The 15,642-nt window shown below is 37.7% G+C and overlaps 2 protein-coding genes and 1 long non-coding RNA gene across 3 annotated transcripts in view; all 3 read left to right on the top strand.

Moving 5' to 3' along the window:
• Nucleotides 1-15,642, top strand: part of LOC123976751 (H-2 class I histocompatibility antigen, Q9 alpha chain-like) — a 28,676-nt gene that overhangs the window by 9,031 nt on the left and 4,003 nt on the right. The gene's annotated exons all lie outside the window — the stretch shown is intronic.
• Nucleotides 55-2,684, top strand: LOC123977144. The gene is made up of 5 exons (XR_006826539.1): nt 55-73; nt 327-383; nt 618-683; nt 1,072-1,101; nt 1,297-2,684. It is a non-coding gene; the product is annotated as an uncharacterized LOC123977144 (long non-coding RNA).
• LOC123977132 (class I histocompatibility antigen, F10 alpha chain-like) lies at nt 6,173-13,088 on the top strand. The gene is made up of 5 exons (XM_046059665.1): nt 6,173-6,293; nt 7,587-7,853; nt 10,925-11,200; nt 11,542-11,862; nt 12,916-13,088. The coding sequence occupies exons 1-5, from the start codon at nt 6,236-6,238 to the stop codon at nt 13,071-13,073; spliced, it is 1,080 nt and encodes a 359-aa protein (XP_045915621.1). The 5' UTR covers nt 6,173-6,235; the 3' UTR covers nt 13,074-13,088.

Raw genomic sequence — 15,642 nt, 5'->3', positions numbered from 1 at the left:
CAATGGGTGGGACTGAAGTCAGCCTGACAGAGCTCCACAGAAACCAGGAAGTAGGCGGGTCTTCATTCCACAGGTAGACCTTTCTTCACCACAGGGTCACACAGCTTACTTGGTATAGGAAATACAGGGACAACAGCGACAGCCGTGACAATGATGTTAGCGAGAAGTAATAGGAAAATACTGTTCTAAGGGGCGTAGGCAGAACTCTCTCACACTACCACACAGACTCGGGGTTCAATCTCTGTCTGCAAAGGGTTTACATCAGGTCAGTTTGTCTATCTGTCTATCTGTCTTGTTCTAATTATTTTGCATTTTCTTCTCCTCAGAGTCAAAGTCTTCTTCAAAGAATTCTTCCACAAAAATTGACACACAATTGATTAAAGGTAACTAATGACTCTTCACCTGCTTTGTCTTCCTGATACATCACCTATAACTTGTGACATAACATAAAGATGGCTGCAGCATTAAATACTGTTCTAAGGGGCGTAGGCAGAACTCTCTCACACTACCACACAGACTCGGGGTTCAATCTCTGTCTGCAAAGGGTTTACATCAGGTCAGTTTGTCTATCTGTCTATCTGTCTTGTTCTAATTATTTTGTATTTTCTTCTCCTCAGAGTCACAGTGTTCTTCAAAGAATTCTTCTACAGAAAGTGTACACAGCGACACACCATTGATTAAAGGTAACTAATGACTCTTCACCTGCTTTGTCTTCCTGATACATCACCAACAACATAAAGATGGCTGCAGCCAACATAAAGATGGCTGCGTTGTGTCAAGATTCAGTTCAGTGAATGATGCTTACATAAGAACCAGTGGCTATATGTTTAGTAAAACAGAACAAGGTGAGGGTGTTGCTTTTAGGAGGAGGTGGCTAGAAGCATCACAACATGGCATCCTGGCTCTGACTAATTCTAGGCTACATCTATCCACTGCAGAGGCTCTATCCACATCCTGGAAGAGGAAGTGATATAAATTAGTGAATTAGTATACAGTTTGTAGTTTGTAAAAATTTGATTTCACTTTGATATTAAAGAGGTTTCTTTTTTTTGCAAATTGGTTCTTCTATAGGACGTCAAGGCAGTGACACCACTGATTAAGGTAACTAATGTCTCCGTCTGTTTAAAACATCACCTGCATGTTGCACCGTAAGCCAAATTAAGCATGTTTTGAGAAATAACAAGCATTTCCTTTTTTATCACAGTAGTTTCACACCTTTTGCATTTTTGATACATTATTGACACATCATACATTTTTGCTCTGTTCATTTATGAATTTATTCATTTTTCCAAACAGAAGCGAGCGAGAGTTTGAAGAGGGTGAACTTCACTTCATGAGAAATCTTCAAAACTGACTACAGTAAAGTCACAAATCATTAATTCAAACATAAATAAGAGGTTCACCACACCACTAAAATTGAAATAGCTTTGACCTTTTATAAGGTCAATATTATAATAAATAAATAATAATAATAAAAAATATATTATTTCATACTTTTGTATGGAAAATGGATCAAAAGACAAACTCACAGAGAATTCACTCTGTTCGGTGAATGAAACATATTGGGCAGAAAACTCAAACAAGGTTGACGCAGAACTTCAACACTATGAACTACATTCTCTTGAATGTTAAATGGCAATGTTTCATTCCACAGTGGATCTTAATGATAAATAATCAAAAAAATATATACATATTGAATGTAAATGATCAATTAATTTATATTAGAGGATGACATTTTGGGGGGAAACCTGTGGGTCACGGGATTCCTTTGGGATGGGAGTCAAGCGGGTTTCAGGCAGGAACATAGGGGACTTCAGACATCCAGACTATGAAAACTATATGTTCTATTAAAGATGAAAGTGATTTCATAAAATATAAAAATACATCAATTGTGATAAAACTAGATTCACATCACAGCCTTGTTGATGCAACATTTGTTCAATTGAAAGTTGTACATGCGGAATATACGGAAAAGTTTGTTCTCGCTGTTATGTGAGTCATAAATCAGATTTTTATATATATATAAATATAATAACATGAGAAACTACTTTCAGACTTTGTTTTTATCAGGAATGGGATGGGACTGGAGTGAAAATCCAATTCCATCCCTCTCTACTTAAAATACAAGAGGAGGTGTTCCCACTGTTGACAAATGTGTCTGTAAATAGGTAAATGTAGATCTGTCTATATAAATATTTTTTCATATTTCTTGTGTTAATATATTACATGATGATTTAACACATTGGAGATGCTCTCTCATGTCTTTTTTTTGGGGGGGGGTTGAGTTAAAGAAAGATGCACAAGAACAAAAAACATCAGTAAGCTTGTCATCACATGATTCATTTTATGGTTTGGGTGTTTATGTGATATTCTTCTTCTGGATGGTTTGAAGCTGGTAAAGTTTATTTTACAAATGCAAATGTTCATATAGACACACATATCCACACACACTGGCATGTGTCAGTTTAAGATTTATTTTGTAGATGTGTAAACGCTCAATCAAATTTAATTTTTATGTAAATGTTGGATTTTTCTTGAAGTTGTTTTTTTGCAGTGTTTAATGTGACTGTTTCTTAGATTGATATTATATAGGTTGGTAAAATATGCGGGGTGGTTCTGTGACATTATTGATCATATTATTTGTACATGGGTTTACAGATCAATAAAGCATCCAATATAAAATATGTGCCTTGAAATCCTGATGTGTGTCTGACTGCACAGTGATGTGAATATATCCTGATTTTTTTACTTTTCACAGAGACTTAATGAAATGGCTCCAAATGCAGATGTTATGATATCAAATTAAACAGAACGGGAAGGACGAAATCCATTAGGCAAATGTGTAGCACTCTACGGACAACTAAAGCAGGAACTTATGATTTAACTTGGCATGACTGCACTTCCAACAGTACTTGTGCTCCCCTGTTACCTGGTTTGTAAAAAGATAATCATGAGGACATCATGATGACCATCTCATCAAAACAAAGTCACAGTGATATAAGTTAATCTGCACACCATATTCAGAAAGATGTTTGATTTCTACATTTAATGACATTTCATGTTCTAAGTTACAAATTAAAAGCGTTTTTTTGATAAATCTAAAGACTCTTAAAGTTATTCTGTTTATTTGATTGCTTACTTGGAGAGTAAGTATGAATAGATCGAATATAACATCATCATTATCATTTATTAGACAGAGTAGGTTTTGTTTCTTAATGTGAGATTTCTCTGAAAATGTAAATAAATATATATATTTATGTGTAATCCAGCCTAAGGCAAGCAAGCTTGTTGCAACATTGAAAAGTGACGCTTACACATTAATGCGTCAGTAATCATGTATTTATATATTATTCTCAGAGTGGTCATTCTGCATAATGAGTAGGCTACTTTTAATTTTGGTACATGAAGTTTGTTTGCTGGTAATACTTTACTCATGTGCAATTTTGATTGCAGGACTTTCACCTGTATTTCTATTGTATTGGTACTGGAGCTACTGGAGTATTCCTTCCCCCACTGTAAAGTCCATTAAACAGAAAGGCCTACAGGTTGTTTTCCCTGATTTATAATGTTGACAAACCATAGCCTACCAACAACTGCCAGCTGAACCCAAACACTATCCTTAAATAGTACACTCATACATGTATTTAGGATGTTTTACTGAAAAACAGTTCTATGATATTACTATATTTTGAAAGTAGTATATTAAACTTTTCAAACCTGCCCCTCCTTATTTGTAATGAAGGTATGCACATTTATTTCACATCATGTGCTGCAGATAGTTTAAGTTCATGATAAAATAAGATATAATTCATATTTTAAAAAGGTAATTAGCCCTGTTGCAATATGAATGAAGTAACTGATTGCATTTGAAGTTAGTTGTGATGATCAAAACATATCCGTAAACAGTAAGGACTTGATTTTAGCTGACTAGATCTGATGTAAACTAAAGTTTTAACGGCAACTACTGTACTTGCTTAACTGAGTGACCTGAAACCTTCATCAGCAGAGGAATGACTGCGTGTTTCAACTCTCTGGTGTGAATGACGACATCTTCACCAGAAGAAATTGACTTGACCTGGTGAGTTGTCAGATTCTGACTGCTTCTTAATTTTGGGTAGTAATAACTTTCAGTTTACGACACAAACTGTAGGAATCACTGCCTTAACGCCTAAAAAACAATATTTGGACCATACTAAAAGCTACTTTTAGCTATTTATCCAAAGCTCATGATTCCGTCTTTATGCAAAATAATTTTTAAGAGTTTAAAATCCACAACCCCTCTGACACAACATAGGAGAAAATTAGTGAAGTTCCTCTTTAACAAAGCTTTCCTAGGATTTCCCAGATTTCATATGTAAATAATATATAAAAATAAAAATAACCCGTTTTCTTTGAGATGTTCTATTATTACAATTTGTGCGTTTGTGGGGGATTATTGAGGACTTTATTGTATTGAGTGTAACTAACATTTCTTTTACAGATTAGAGTTTTATTAATGGATATAGAGTTTCTGAAAACCAGGTGATAAGTTGTTTGTTGAATGTTCATATTCTCATAACATTGAAGACATTTTCAGTAATTCAGCTTTGTTAAAGAGATATTCAGGTTTCATGGAGCTGTGAGGCTGCTCATTACCAATAAATACTTTTTAAATGGATTTTATTTATTTTTTATTTTGTTATTCTTAAGATGTGTACGTGTGATCAGAGCAGTGGTGGACAGTAATTAGGTACATTTACTCAAGTACTGTACTGAAGTACAAATTTCAGGTACTTGTACTTTACTTGAATATTTTCATTTCATGACACTTTCTAGCTCTACTCACCTACAACTCAGAGGGGAATATTGTACTTTTTACTTCACTACTTTAATCTGAGACATTTGTAAAAACATTTCATGGTTCCCCCGCCACAAATGTGAAGATGCTCTGCTTTCCCTTTTAATCATAAAAATTTATTTGTAATAATTTTGAGCTTTGTACTATTGGTTAGACAAAGAAAGAATTGTGAAAGTGTCACTTAAGGCTCTGGGTAATTATTACGGCATTTTACACTATTTTCAAAATCTCAATCTGATTTATGGAGAAAATAATCAACAGATTAATCCATAATGAAAATAAAAATAATAATTACTTGCACAATTACAACATTAACATTAATGCATGCGTAATAATAAAAATCTATAGTTTAACAGTTACAGGACATTTTTCTTTCTGCATTGAGAACTTTTACTTTTAAAATTTTAAGTACATTCAAACCTTAAATCAATATTTTAAACATACATTCTATAACATAATGTTAGGCAGTTTTCAGCATCCAAAGCTCCAAACAAGGAGCATTTAGCCTGGATGACAGAGATACCTGATCTGTCTTTGTGTTTAAGAAGCTCTCTGACTCTGTTTCTGCTTTTGTCTGATTTCTTTGCTTCTTGATTTAATTTCGGTCAAATACGGAGGTGAAATATTCTTTCATGGAAACTGTCTTGTGTTTTATTATATTGCCTGTCCTAATGGCTCTAATTTGTTCCCAAAACTGTTTGTAGGCCTGAAACTAAACAAAATAGCTCAACACATAATGTAACACAAATAAATTACTGTACTGGACATGGACTTCAGAAAGGATATAAGATGTTCCAGTCCCTGTTTAATAACCAGAGGGTGTGATTGTACGCATGCGTTTGAAGTAACAGAGTAACAGTCCTCACTAAGAAAATGTGCTGCTGCACATCACCTGCAGGTTTGTTTGTTCATTGATCAGGACTGTTTTTATTCCCAGGACAGCCATATAGAGCAAAAGAACAACAAGACGCTATACTGCATCCCCACAAACCCCAGTGGATCTGATCTGACAGTGACGTCTGACCAGAAAATTAACACATTTCTGTTCGTTACATGACATCAGCCTGCAAAACATTATTCAGTGTCTGAGCAGCAGAAGGTTTAATACTCCTTTCATATGCAAACAAAGCTGGGATACCAAAATAACGCCCACCTCATCCTATTTCACAGGTTAAAATATACTTTACTTTCACTTTCGTTAATAACCTCAGCGGGTCAGTTTTACCGAGTTATAAGTGACTCTGATACTCAGCCTGAATTCCCATTGGCTCAGACGGAAGAGTTAACGCCGCTGTAGGTATACGGTAGGCTATCTGTTTCTCATGATATAGGAAATATAGGCGTATCAGTTTAGTCAAAAGTCGAAGGTTTTGATGCGACATGTAGCCTAGACTAAAAATGGAGATCCTGGTTTTCCTGGCTCTCCTGGGAGTAGGTCTACAAGGCGCCGCGGCAGGTGGGTTCAGAACTTTTTTAATCAGTTGATTTTATAAGTTCGGTCTTTATAGGGCTATTGGTAGACCTACATATGTAGTGTTTTTAAAAATATATACATTGATGTTTAGTTCCAGGACCTCCTTGTAGATTGAACAAAAATAGCTTTTGGATTTTTATATTTAACAACACCAATAAGTCTGTTGATGGTGTTGTTTTTATGGATATTGATGCCAACGTAACAGATTACATCACGCAGGTAGTTACTGTATGATGATATTATTTGCTGAAATTAGGTTATAACCGGTGCATCATATCAGTGTAGGCCCTATATCGGCTGATAAGTGACAGGTAACAGCAAACTGAGGTTTAAGGAAATGTAGAAACGATGTCTCCATTACATCGTTTGTCCACCAGAGAGCTCTGATAGGGTTATTTTTAAACTGAAATGTTTTGCTCAGTATGCATCTTGATCACCAAAAACAAATAGTTTATTTTATGTTTCTTTTAGTTGAAACAATACTTGACTGATAGGCCTATATCCGATTTTTAATGTCTATAATTATTTATAATTTCATTTTCAACCAGTTCAAAATGTTTAAAGTGCAGCTTAACACAGAAATATGATCTACATTCGTTCAGACAGCAGAGGTTTCTGAAATAAACAATAATTTCAGACACCTGCAGATAGTTTACTTTGTTAAAACCTTTAAAATATTAATATAATTGGAATAAATTAAAGAAAAAGAAAGAAGAATGGGACTACATGAGAAATTTAAATATTGCTTAAGAGAACTTTCTTAAAGATAGAAATGTGTCTGTTAATTGTCGTGGAAATTTGTATATTGCCAGTTTTCTGCCATAACTTTTCTACAATTATCATACAATACAGATCAAAGATATTGGAAGTTAAAACTCAAATATAATTCTTCAGTTTACATAAATCAAGATATATCAATGTGAGATACACAAGGGACTAGCTAAGATGTTTATTTTTTCATTTGGTTGTATTTAAAAATATACTCAAACATTTGTAACCACAAATCCTCTAACAACCAGATAAAAACATGACATCAGTGATTACTTGAATATGAAAAAATGGCAACAGCATCAGAAAAGATCAAAACAGCCCACTTCTAAACCGCATAAAACTGTACTCTATCTATAAATGTATTTTTGCATTAATTGAATGCAATTGAAAACAGAGATGGATGTCTTGTATTTTAGTTTTTTTTTTATTCTGTGTTCAGGATTTTGTTTAGTGATTTTATAAAACTGTGATATAAAAACTGAAATAATGAAGCTTTTCTCACAGTGACTCACTCTCTGAAGTATTTCTACACTGGATCTTCTGGAGTCCCAAACTTCCCAGAGTTTGTGTCTGTTGGGTTGGTTGATAAAGTTCAGATAGATCACTTTGACAGTAACACCAGGAGAGCAGAACCCAAACAGGACTGGATGAGGAGAGTCACAACAGATGATCCTCAGTACTGGGAGCGGGAGACTCAGATCCGTCTGGGTGCCCAGCAGTGGTTCAAAGCCAACATTGACATATTGAAGCAGCGCTTTAACCAAACTGGAGGTTTGTTTGTGTTTCGCTTTCTACTGATAAAATGTTTATTTTCATCCTGTATTTTAGTAAACAGATGTTACAACACACACACACACACACACACACACACACACACACACACACACACCATTCTTCATCTCTCAAGTTTTAGTCTCGTAGGTTAAACTGTCTGATGGAGGCTTTTCTTTGCTGAAACAGTCAAACTCAACAGAAACATAACTGATGCTGCTGTACATTGATACAGAGGGTCTTTCTCATTTCCCAAATTTGTGCCTCCTCGATCCTCGAGGAGAGTCCAGTCGAGGAAACAGGTATTTAACGAAATGTTATGTCCTTGCCTCAGAGACGTCATTTTAAAGCGACGTCAATTAAATAAGACGTGTTGCACAGCTGCATCATCTGTCACTGTGATTTCTATCAGATGAGCAGACCAGCTGTTGCACTAATACATAAAGGCTACAGATCATACGTATCTTCACAGTCAAGGAACATGTATGTCAAATTTATGACATGTAGAAACATCTCGAGGTTGCAATAAACATCATCTGTTGAAAACAGTCAGATTACAGTAGCGTACTATCATGCAGTACACAGAAATCTGGTAGCAGTGCACATTTTGCCTGAAAACAGGAGATCATTTCAGCCCTCAGCTGATGAGATGAGCGTTTCACTTTCCATTAAAGAAATTGTTTTGTCACAATTATAGCATCTTTATTGTTGTGATGCGTGGATCAGCTCTCATTATCTGAATACTCATGTAAATAAATAATCCACCCGCCCCCAACAAACTAATTATTTTATCAGATTTAGAGACCAGCACCTGCATGGACATTTTACCCCACCGCCAACACACACTGTAGCTTTCCAGGTAATTTCTTTAGCCTATTGTGTTATATTGATGTATCAGTGTTTTCTTTGACAATTTACTTTCATGATTAGAGAGGCTATTGTCAGTCATTTAAACGTTTCCATCCGTGCAGTAAATATCATGACAGGACAGACAGAGGAAACTCTCCAGAGGAAACAGAATTAAGCTTTCAGCTTCTATAATCCATGTTTAGACGCTCTGATGGAGCTCATTGATCAGCAGGATTGTTTCTTTACTCCAAACAGTTTCACTGTATTGCGTGTGAGACCTTTTGGATGTGAAGAACAAAGAACATGAATTAACATTAGATCTTGACCGATCGTGTTGGGAGATTTTAATATTAATTTAACTTGCTGTGGCTCGTGCATAAATGCGCTCTGTGTCTCTGGAGAAGTGTTAATTTTTATGATACTGCTGCCCATCCATCAGAGATTTCCAGAGAGGACCACCATCAACAGATAAAAACAAAACAGAACAAAACAGAAAGATGTATGATGCTTGCAGTTGCTGAATAGACATTCAAAAGCATTGTGGGGAAGCTACGATAGGGGAAGTCCGCTGTAGCGCCCGTGCACGACGGACCCTCATACAACCCCATGGAGTGGAAGAAGGAGATGAGGAGACCAGACAGAGATAGGGTGCAGAATGCGAAGAAGAGGACGTGTGTTGTGTGGGTATTTATGGAAATGCCGGGAGTGACGTCATTGATGTATGGTCCTACTCCTGAAACTCTGCTCGTAGCACCACATCAAAGTGAAATGACATTAAGGAATGCAGTTATAACAGGGCTTAATGAGGCACAACACAAACCGTGAAGGGCAACATTTTTTCCGGGTCACAGGTTTGAGGATTGAGGAGGTGAGGAGGCAGAATTTGGGAAATGAGAAAAGCCAAGAGTTTCTGTCCATCCCATACAACCAGCAGAAAAAACACTTTATCTCCACTAGATCAGATCAGAATAACTTTACTGAGCTGCCCACAGTGAGCCGGTCCAGAATAACTCTCCTGTAGGAACCAGTTCCTCACAACAGTTTCACAACACACAGCTGACAGAGGAACATTACTGCCTGGTTACTGAAACTGATTGGCAACAGTTTTGATAATCAGATAATCATTTAAGTCTTTTATTAAGCAAAAAAAAAAAAAAAAAAGCCTAAACATTTTCTAGTTCCAGTTTCTCAAATATGAGAATTTGCTGCTTTTCTCTGTTTTTAATATCATTTTATATTAAATACTGTTCAGTGTCGGACAAAAAGAAGAAGCATTTAAAGATTTCACCTTCAGCCTCCGGGAACTTGTGACGGACGTTTTTCACTATTTTCTGACACTTTTTTTTTAAAATAAGTTAATCGATTAATCAGAAACAATAATTGACAGTGAAAAGAATGATCAGTTTGAGCTCTAAATATAAAGTAGAAGTCCAGATTAGATTAGTTTCACTCTGCTGTTCTGACCACAGCGTGTTGGTCCGTCCCAGCAGGCAGCATCAAGCCAACATCTGCAGGTGGAAACAGCTGCTGGTTGTATTGATTGATTGGCTGATGGATGGACCGATCAGGACACACAGACTGCCTCCCAGTCTCCATAATGGTCCTGCTGGTCTCGGCCTTATTCTGACCAGTTGTAGTAACGCGCTGCTGAACAGGACACGCTGTCCTGGTGGAGCAGGTGGAGTCTAGAGACTGATCCTGGACTGAAACGCTCCTTCAGTGGAAGCTTCTAGAGCCTCAGGACAGCCTGGTCTGTAGTTGCTCACAGGAAGAGGATGTTGGTGGACTGATCCACTGGCTGCAGGGTCTCAGTAGAGGAGGGGGGTCATGTTCAGTCCAGGATCAGGTTTAATCTGCGTCCACCTCAGTTTGTGTTCCTGCAGCTCACATGAAGCCACAGCGCCTTCAGCAGGGGACGATAAACTGCTGGTCTCAGTGGAGGCAGCGTGTCTCTGTGGTGGTGAAATAAAAAGAGTTAGGATCTCACTCTGTTTCCCAGCAGCCTCTCTGCCTCTCCTCTCTCTCTCTCTCTTAAGGCGTCCGCACACACTGTCCAGATGGCGATTGGCTGTGAGTGGCGTCCGTCGAGCCAATCGCAGCAGGAGGTGTAGATCCTCTGTTCTGGTGTCTGTGGATCAGTGTGTCTCTGTGGTGAAGATGTGACATCAGCTGATGATAGATGAGCTGTGATCTCACTCTGTTTACTGATGTCTCTCTTTCAGGTGCACATTTTGCCCAGAGGATGGTCGGATGTGAGTGGGACGATGAGACTGGAGAGGTTAAAGGTTTTTTTCAAGATGGTTACGATGGAGAAGACTTCATAGTATTTGACCTGAAGACAGAGACATGGATCGCTCCAAAACCACAGGCTGTCATCACCAAACACAAGTGGGATAATCAAGCTGTGATCGCACAGAGGAAGAACTACCTGACCCAGGAGTGCGTTGACTGGCTGAAGAAGTATGTGGACTATGGGAGGAGCTCTCTGCTGAGAAAAGGTAGAATCACATGACCTGATGTAGTTTCATTGACACAACAATGTTAATTAACCTCATTTGTTTCTAACCAACAGCAACATTATAATAAATATGAACCGACACACAGAGATCAACTTTGTTTACACACATTTATTTATCTTTCATTTTCTCTCTCACACATTTATTGCTTCTCTCTCTGTTTTCTCTCTTTCTCTCTGGCGTGTTTCTCTCTTCTTTAATTACACTTTTTCTTCTTTAGTTACACTTCAATGAGGTTTATTTACATTTCATACACAGTATAACAAACAGTAAATCAACATAAAGAACCTTTACTCTCTCTCTCTCTCTCTCTCTCTCCCCAGACCCTCCCTCAGTGTCTCTCCTCCAGAAGACTCCCTCCTCTCCAGTCAGCTGCCACGCTACAGGTTTCTACCCTGACAGAGCCACGATGTTCTGGAGGAAAGATGGAGAGGAGCTTCATGAGGACGTGGACCACGGAGAGATCCTCCCCAACAACGATGGATCCTTCCAGATGAGTGTTGACCTGAAACCTCCAACTGGAGACTGGGAGAAGTACGAATGTGTGTTTCAGCTCGCTGGTGTGAAGAACGACATCATCACCAAACTGGAGAAACCAAAGATCAGAACCAACTTGGATACAACTAGAATCAGAAGTTATGAAGGTGGGAAACACACATTTGTCCTGTGGTTAAGACATTTTTGGTGTTAAATATAGCTTTATTCTATAATGTACATAAATTTTCACATTGTACATTAATTTGACAGTGTTTCACCACACAATGGACGTCATGCGAGGACTACTCTTAGGAAAAGATTTGTAGGAGAGACTCGAGAATTGGTGGCATCAGTAATTTTTTCATATTTAGAATTTTCTCTCTGAACACAATTTATGAGACCAGACCTGTTGTACAAGTCACATACACAGTTTTCCTTTCTACACAGGGGAAAAGCTTTTGACCTCAGATCATTATGCCGTAATCTGAATTAATTTGGAGTTTCAATGTGATACTCATATCAACTAAAATAAAATAGACAAACCTCTTCATCTTTTTTTAGATTATATGTCTCATGGTCCCTAAATTCAGTTACTACTGTAAGATATAATATTATCTCATCTAAAATATCTCTGACTTCTCATATTAGTCATTAGTCACCGCTTTGCTTGAGAAAGACATTAATTACCATCTAACCATGTGGTAAATAATTCCCACTTTATTTCTGTATTTCTGACAGTTGTATTATAAATATTTTTAACTGCTTCTGGTCCTCTAATACCACGACACTGAAACTGCTAGACTTGTTTGCTGATTGCCAACAGCAGGACTTGTATCTTGTGATCTGCAATGTAAAATTATTTTTACTCTGGGTAGCAGCCGTATGTAGAGACACTGATTTTGCAAATGATGAAATCTCATGAACGCACCTCCTCATGAGCAGGTGGTGTTCATCAGACTGAAACGAAAAGTTACTTACAACAGGTTTGTCCGGTTATGACAGTGTGGTGAATCCAACTTGGAACAAGGAAACCTAAGAGAGATTTAGGATAAGAATACAAACATTTTCTTGCATGAGGCCCAGTGACTAGTTTTGTGTGCTGCATTTTTACTCTTTTGACCTCTAAATGACAAAAGGTCCATAATGCAGCATACAAAAGATTTACTCTGTACAGTACAAGTTGTGATATTTTTCTTTGTTGTGGTTGTTGTGCTTTACAGAGAAGCCCACTGATATCATCATCTCCATCATTGCTGCAGTGGTTGTTGCTGTCATCGTCCTCATTGCAGTGATTGGATTCTTCATTTACAAAAAGATAAAAGGTGAGAGGAATTCCAAACTTAGCATTTCCAGTTCTTCTTTAAATGTTGTTCTTTGAGTCAATGCTTCTCCAGATTTCAAAGGGAAACAAGCGTCAGGTCCTTGCACACGACAGTCTAAAGCAACCACCTGTAAGAAGTGTAAAGCTCTGACAGTTTCATAATAATATGACAGCACCATCAAAAAATAAGAGAAAACTGATCTAGAAAGAACAAAAATAAATCTAAATGAAAAGGTAGAAGGGATTAACCAGTAGGAGGAGGAGGGGATCAATACCCTTACATTTCAACAACTGAAACAATTTGTCTTTACTTTTTTTTGCCAAATGTAAGTACAACTTGTTTTTATTGTTTTTGTATTTTAAATTTAGATTTGATTTTCAACAGTGGCTTTCACTGAGTGCTGAAGTTGATGAAGGTTATATTCTTAATTCACAAAAATGTGAATCTACCAGCAGAATGGGATATAACGCCAAGAGCCACAGTGCCCTCTGCTTTTTTGCAGTATGTCTTTATCTTCATCAAACAGTTCTCTTGGGTAACAAAATCTATGCTGATGTTGATGCGCTCCCTAAATTGTTCAAAGATGCTTGATTAGTCCAATGTTGTTTTTTCATTATTGATTTTGATTAATCAATACAATGAGTGAATAATGGCTGTATGGGTCGTGTCAGCTGGTGGAAAGCACACAGTAGTGCAATGCAAGTTCCACATATTCATTTATAGTGCTCAGTCCATCCAGGATTTAGTGGGGATTTTTTATAATTGTTGTGGCCTAAAATTTCAGATTTTGCGGCAGCTTTTCTAAAAAGTTGAGATTAAAGTTGCAATTTTATTCGGTGTTATTTTGTGATTCAATTGTGGGAAAAGTGAAAACTGCAAAGGTGGATGTGATATTTTTAACTTTAGAATTATAGTTGAATCATTAAACCATACCTCGAGGATTTCGCGGGCCTAACCCTAACCATGCACATTTAAACCAACTTACCTTGATTCTTTCGGTGCTTACAATTGGCCAGGATGCAACAGACTATCTTGAAGTCCTCCAGGTGTTTCTGTCATTCTCCATCCATGTTTTGGGCCGGCAAAAGGTGTGTCAAGAGACAACGGTGTACTTATATTTTCAGTATCACACCTGTCTGTAGCGACTTGTAAACAAAGAGGTGACATTGCTGGTGTGTGACAACATTTTGCGGCGATTTGTCAAAATTGCTAGTCATGCTGATTTTGCAGGGATTTGTTGAATTTGTGTTGTGGAACTGTGAAATTGCGAAATCCTGGAAGGACTGAGTGCTGGTCAATGGTAGTGGTAATAACATCAGTAGTAATAATAATGATGATAAAAACAGTTGTAAGAAAAGAACTAATAACAACAACAACAACAACAACAATAATGATAATGCCATCCATCGTCAACGGCTTATCCTGCGTACAGGGTCGCGGGGGGGCTGGAGCCAATCCCAGCTGACATCGGGCGAAAGGCAGGGTACTCTCTGGACAGGTCGCCAGGTCCATCGCAGGGCCAATAATATAATGATAATGATGATAATAAAAATAGTAACCCTCGTAGATCAATGAAGTATTCTGACTCTGAAAATGGATAGAGTAGTGGTTAAGACATATGCCTTTAGTGTGAAAGACGTGGGTTCGATTCCCACTGTGATACACATGTCCCTGAACAAGACACTTAACCTCGAGGTGTGCCCTCTGACACAGCAATTGTGATTTGCTTTTGAGAAAAGCATCAGCTAAATGAGTGATTACTTATTAAACAACACACAGATGTGTTTTATTAAAAATCTGCTGTCTCTGACAATCTGAAGGCATTTGTTTGTTTGTTGTGTGGTGATTTCTCCAAAATCCTGTTGGTCATGTATTTATAAGGCTTTAGAATTGCAAACGCTGGTCAATCATTGTTTGAATGAAACCCCTACCAAGATGTGTCTATCAAAAGTGACCAGTAGATGTCACCGTGGAGACGGGTGTCGAAGTGTTTCGAAGCCTCGACACAATTCCGGCACAATTGCTTCAAACGTTTCAGTGTTTCATAAAGCCTCGCTTTGCCCATCACTAAAAAGCTCACAAAAACCAAATAGTGTCTAACTAATAAACATAACATAAAACTGGCTACGACAGACTCAAGAGATTTATCTCACTAAACACAACTACAGAAGGTAACTCGCAAAGTACTTACTTCACTAAAACTGCACACAATCAACTCACATGAGTTACACAAGTCAACTGGTTGTGACAAGCTGCCGAGAGCAACTGGTGGGCTAAGGTGGTGACGAGCCATTGGTTGAGCTGGAACAGAGGGGACCAATGGGTGGGACTGAAGTCAGCCTGACAGAGCTCCACAGAAACCAGGAAGTAGGCGGGTCTTCATTCCACAGGTAGACCTTTCTTCACCACAGGGTCACACAGCTTACTTGGTATAGGTGAGACAGATTGTGGAAATACAGGGACAACAGCAACAGCCGTGACAATGATGTTAGCGAGAAGTAATAGGAAAATACTGTTCTAAGGGGCTTAGGCAGAACTCTCTCACACTACCACACAGACTCGGGGTTCAATCTCTGTCTGCAAAGGGTTTACATCAGGTCAGTTTGTCTATCTGTCTATCTGTCT

This window comes from Micropterus dolomieu, linkage group LG09 (assembly GCF_021292245.1).
Source record: "Micropterus dolomieu isolate WLL.071019.BEF.003 ecotype Adirondacks linkage group LG09, ASM2129224v1, whole genome shotgun sequence".
In the NCBI taxonomy this organism is placed as follows: Eukaryota; Metazoa; Chordata; class Actinopteri; order Centrarchiformes; family Centrarchidae; genus Micropterus; species Micropterus dolomieu.
This window is presented reverse-complemented; position numbering and strand designations above follow the sequence as displayed.

What these genes read in the sequence shown, in the direction of transcription:
- LOC123977132 (XM_046059665.1), top strand. Translation starts at nt 6,236, where the DNA reads ATGGAGATCCTGGTTTTCCTGGCTCTCCTGGGAGTAGGTCTACAAGGC. An exon ending in TCTACAAGGCGCCGCGGCAG is followed by an intron (nt 6,294 to 7,586) that starts GTGGGTTCAGAA and finishes CTTTTCTCACAG; the next exon opens with TGACTCACTCTCTGAAGTAT. An exon ending in GCGCTTTAACCAAACTGGAG is followed by an intron (nt 7,854 to 10,924) that starts GTTTGTTTGTGT and finishes TCTCTCTTTCAG; the next exon opens with GTGCACATTTTGCCCAGAGG.